Here is a 5653-nt window from a genome sequence, read left to right as displayed (position 1 = left end):
TACCCTGTCGAGCATATGTGACGCAATATTGAACATTAAAAAGTGAATGATATTGGTGCATTAAAGGGCTGGACTCGCTGCTAGGCAACCGCTACAATTCCCTGAGTTTTTAGTAAACGGGTTTTATGACTATCAGGCAGATATAACCTGGGAGTAAATTTAACGTCTGGTCGTCCTTCTGTGTAGCTTTACGACAGTTAACTCTCCATACTGGCACGCAACGATCCAGTCATAAATATGCTAATGCAAAGAGCAGACAAGGCTAAATATTCATAATAAACATGCCTTCACTAACATTGTCAAAAGGTGTACGACTGCGACAAACCACTTGATTTTTGTCTCAACGTGGTGATGTCCCATGTCACAGCTTTGTAACAAAGGGAAAACCGTGGAATTACCAATGAAAAGGGAAAAAGGTAGGGAAAGGAGTCCTCCAAGATCAAACAGGTCTTTTTTTTTTTTTTTTTTGATATTTTCCCCTGTTCTACGGACCGATATGGTAGCTAGGGTCACTACTAAGAACGGTAAGTTCAGCAATTTAATTAGCATGAGTAAAAGTTATGTAATTATCAATTAATAAAACTTGTGGTTACATAATTACTAAGTAGTAGTTGTATAATTATCATTCAATGAGAGTAACAGAGACATCATTATGAAATGTGTACGAGAGTCGACTATATAACTATCAAATATTCTGCGTAACAGTTGTGCATCTGTTAACAGAATTAATTATCAGTTTGTATGATCATATTACCAGGCAAGTCATCGACACTGCACTGCTCTGTCCTTTTCTATAACTATGATATAATGATAAGTATTTGAACAACAGTCTGTCACTTATTGCTGTTGATGGGAGTGATTAATTTCAAAAGCACATATCAACATGAATAGTCACTAATACAGCGCCAAGCACATCACGTGACCAATTGTCAACCGCAATTAAAGGTAGAAAGGCCGTTACTTTTTCAAGCAGTTTTCACGAGCTTAATTAATTCTTCGTGTTTCCCGAAATTTTGTTCAGCTAATGAGAAATGTGACTTTTTAAAACTATAAGTGCTCGACTGAACTGTAAAGAGTCAAAAGCCTTCTAAGAGCCTGGTGATGAGTGTGTTTGTCTTCTGTCGTTGGTTCGAGTCCCGCTCGGCCTGTGGCTGGAAAAAACTCCCTCCGCCCACCTGGCATACCGGTACCTGATTTATCAGCGACGGTGAAGACAGCAGGAAGAGAAATGTTCCTCCGCCTTCCACGTCCCAGTTCCATTGACAGGATGAACCACTTACATCTCATTAGATTATGGGACCCATTATCTTTTTTCTCCTGCTGTGGTGTACACTCCATCGACCAGCCCGAGGCACCTGGTGCGCACGTTTTTTTGCAGGTGGCGAATAAAAACCAATGTAAATTTTTACGAAAGTAATAAAAGAGAACCTCCACAGATGAGCAAGTCAATATTATATATTATACTAGCGGTGGCAAAGCTCCTTTCTCTGTATCTGTCTACCATGTCGTGGTGGCTCAAACTGAGCGAACAAACTCGTTAGGGCGAGCAAAGCACGTGAGTACTTGCCTCATGAAAAACAAAGCTGACCGCGCAGGAGATGTTTCGTCCCTTTTCATAGATTATTGGTCTTTACCATTTAATCATGGCTGTAACTACACAAATACAACCATAACACTTAAACTTTTAATTTCTAACGATGGTTTTCTTTGTTTGGGTGTCACTTCAAGCAACAACTAATAACTCACGTGGATATAAATTTTCTCAAAAGTCAAAGGAACAGGAAATATTTGAGGCCAAAGTTTAGGTGCACATAACAAAAGGAGTCAGAGATCAATTCTTGGTCCACACACCTACTTCTTTACATACGTTATCTGGCTGCTACTTTCTTTACCTGAGCTAACCTTTGCCTTGCTGCTAAAAAACATTTGATGAAAGGTCGCGGAAAACTTTTACTCGTAGAAATGTACAGAAAAAAAGAAGCCGAGGAATGGATCATCTCAATAACCGACGTAAGCAGGTAGACGACTGACAGAATGTTCTTGTACTCGCCGTGTTGGTTGAAGCCGGGTACCAGGTACATGCAAGGGATGTAAATAGTGGCAGGAAGGGTAGAAGCCGTGTACACGAGGCACACGCTGATAAGGGTTCTCGTTACTCTCATCTGCTCTGACTCCTGTGAGGTCATGCCAGTGGCGATGGACGTGGTCTGGCGCCAAAGCCGGGACTTCCGCAGAATCCACAAGATACTCGCCGTCAGGGCTATGACGTAGGCGACCGGAACAATGCGGAGACCAATCGTCAGCACGATACGTTTGTACAGGTTCAAAAATTCCGTAGTGTCCTTACCCGAACTGCGTGACCCAGCTTGTCGGCATGTACCTGTTGTAGGTGGTGCTGTAGGTGTAGTAAATGTCTGATGACAGAAAGAACGGCAGGCTAATCACCGTGGTTGCAAGGTAGATAAAGCCGAAAGCAAGACGCATGCGCAGTTTGGTGACGATGCCGGGCGCGTGCAACGGAAAAGCGACGACGATGTAGCGCTCGGTGACGATGAGGCAGACGAGGAGGGCCGCGATCCGTCCCGACGCAAACGAAACGTGCTGCAGAGCCATGGTGCTGCCGAGGCGCCAGGCCGTGGCCAGCCCTTCGTCCAGCGAGTAAACAAAGTAGGAGATCTGTGGGATGGAATGAGAGGCAATGTAAACAAGGTCAGCAAAGGCCAGGCCGCTCAGGACCAGGTTGGTGGTGTCCCGCAACCCCTGTCGGAATAGAACCGCTAGGGTGATGACATTACCTGCAGAGCCCAGCAGGAAGATGATGGGTATGAAGGAGGTGCCGACGATTTGGCTAATGAGTTGTCTCTGCGACTCAGAAAGTAAGAGTTCCTCGATGGCGGTGGACGTCTTGGGAAGAGAGGAGTTGCCGGATATGGTCGTCTGCTGCGGGACATGAGCTGCGTACGTCGTCATCGCGATGCTTCCGCAGCTATAGACAGCGATTGTGAAAACGATAACGACTGCTGCAAGTCCTCAGGGAAAAACTGTCAATACTTTTGTGGGACTTACCTGCTGAATGTTTTCAGGGAAGAGCAAAAGCATATCTTTGGGGACACACCTGCAAATTGACTGTAATATTCTTACCCTGTTTGTGAAAGACACAAAGTCCCGGGTTTCAGTCTTTGGCCTCAATATTTAAGTAAAGAACTAATTATTCTCTGCAGTTACACCTGCAACATTTACCTGAACCAGTCTTTATATGGATCCTTTTCCATCGACTTAATCACACGAAAATGAATAATTTGACTAATGAGACGTCAAACAGACGCGTGGTTTACTTGTTTTTAGCTAAAAAAATTAAAATAGAATAATCTTCCCAAAAGAAAAAAAAGTCTAATTAATTCAGTCGAGAAAATGCACAAAATAGCTTTAAAAAACACGCGCGCACTCACACGCACACATAGAATCTCTCTCTTATATACACACGTATGTATGAACAAGTTCTTAGGTAAGTGCAAGTCTGCCTGTTATTTTCCAAAATTTTCGAGTAATTATTTAAATCAATTATGTGTTGCTGCCTATTCTTTACTTATTTGTTACAATTCACATTCATTTTAAACAGTTCATTTTAAAGTACTTTATTAATGCTACAGACAATTTTTTTTGACAGAGGAAACTCTGTATTCTTCTCTCTTTTATTTTCCCCTTTTTTAAAAAAAAATAACATTCAATGGTCTATAGTGCCAGAAATATATATTGGGAAAAATTTTGAGGACAAAAATGCTTTCAACGATTTTTGTGTCTTTTATTAATTTTGCGCGGGGGCGCGCACACACACACCATTATCAAAGATGTATTTGAATACAATAGAGGAAACACACGAAAACAAAATTGCTGTTTGGTAGCTACATTTCGAGGAAGAGATTTTTTTTAAGAATCGATCAAGAAAAATAAGCAAACATGGTGAATGAAAATTCCTATCTCTTTTTCTCAGTTTTATTCTTGCTTTCAGTGGAGCTTCTTGGGCAGCACTATCTGGAAGCTTGGTCACAAAGACCTGTTCTTCTCAACATTGGTTTTATATTTGTTCATGAAGATAGGTATAAACAGAAGTTACCGATATTTTGCATCGATTTTAGTGTTTGGTGATTTTCACAGGTAGGCCCGATTTTATTTCAACCCTTCTGTTTAACTTTAGACTGGATTTTTGTTTCCATGCGTTCTTTAATTTCATTTGATGCTTCCATGCAATATGATGGTAGAAGACTTTTTTTTCATTTTTGCTGTAGGCTAATTGCACCTTCGTTGACGCCCAATTCTCCATCGTCGGCAACTTTCACTAGATGTCTGGAGCTTGGAATCAGTTTTCCCTTTTCTCATGTGAACATTGGCGCTGGGAAAGGAGGTAGAATTTAAAGTTGCACTCCATGCATTGCAATTTCTTTGAAACAGGCCCATTATAGATTCTTTAAAGGTGCGCCCACGAGCATACATTAACACAGGTGAGCAGAACTAACTGCCTGCAATTTCTCTTCTCCCCTCGATTTTCTCGAGTAATTATTTAAATCACTATTAGGATGCTGATTACTTCTTGCTGACCTATTAAGGTGCACGTTCTGAGCGTTAAAAATCTTATATTAAAAGTACATGGCAAGTAGTTATTGACCATGAAAAAAATCAAAGGTTTACCTTTCACGCATGTTTGTTCTCTTTCCTTTAATACAAATTAATCTGTTTTCACTCATGTATGTTTTATTAAATGTACGAGTTAAGTCCGAGAGACTTTTTTTTTTAGCAAGGTCCACCTGGTTTACTTCCGTCAACTGAACAATATCAGCATTATGTCTTAATTAATGATAATGGCAAGCAACAGATCGACTGAGAGCAACATAAATTAATCCACTGTGTACAAGGGTCAAGGATAAAAGTCAAACAGAGGAATTGGATGAAACAAAGACCGTAAAGGAGAGGGAGCCAAAAGAGAGAGAGAGACAGACATGGTTTGCATGATTAAAGTTACTATGCCGCGCACTTCGTCAATGGTGTTGTCTGCTTGCTGACGTTTGTGTGTCTTGTGTAGTCAGTCAGTTTGTAGTTTTGTAGTTTGTAGTTACAATGCAATGAACTCGCAATCACAAGCGAAAATTCACTCAGCAAATTATTATTATTATTATTATTATTATTATTATTATTATTATTATTATTATTATTATTATTATTATTATTATTATTATTATTATTATTATTATTATTACAAGACAGAAACGCACACACGATCGCACGCACGCACATGAGCACGCGCACCGACATACGCATACACAATCACTAAATATCAGCAGCTGAGTTTTGATATTTTGTTTATTCCCTTTGCCTTTTTTCTACGATTACAAACTCAAACTGATTCAGATTGCTAAAATCTGTATTGGTCAATGTGCTATGTTCCTCTGCATAGAGAGAAAATTAAATAGCAAGTAGAAACCAACAGGAATTTTTCTTGCAGTCACAATCGCCTTTTTTTTCTGATTGTCCAGATTCTGAACTAGTATTGACATCCACTTGTGCTCCTTCACCAGAAGGTGTCACAAACATCAGTGAAATGAGGATCATAAGAGAATATAATGACTGTGTCGAGTATTTTAAAGTAACAGCTGGCTGG

At 40.2% G+C, this 5653-nt stretch overlaps 1 protein-coding gene across 1 annotated transcript; it reads right to left on the bottom strand.

Annotated features, from left to right (window-relative positions):
- Positions 1 to 2343: 2343 nt before the first annotated feature.
- On the bottom strand, positions 2344 to 2970 carry LOC112555490 (growth hormone secretagogue receptor type 1-like). The gene has a single exon (XM_025223927.1). The coding sequence runs from the start codon at positions 2968 to 2970 to the stop codon at positions 2344 to 2346; it is 627 nt and encodes a 208-aa protein (XP_025079712.1).
- Between the last annotated feature and the right edge of the window lie 2683 nt (positions 2971 to 5653).

This window comes from Pomacea canaliculata, linkage group LG2 (genome assembly GCF_003073045.1).
Source record: "Pomacea canaliculata isolate SZHN2017 linkage group LG2, ASM307304v1, whole genome shotgun sequence".
Lineage (NCBI taxonomy): Eukaryota > Metazoa > Mollusca > Gastropoda > Architaenioglossa > Ampullariidae > Pomacea > Pomacea canaliculata.
Note: the sequence above shows the minus strand (reverse complement) of the source record. Positions and strands in the feature narration are given on the sequence as shown.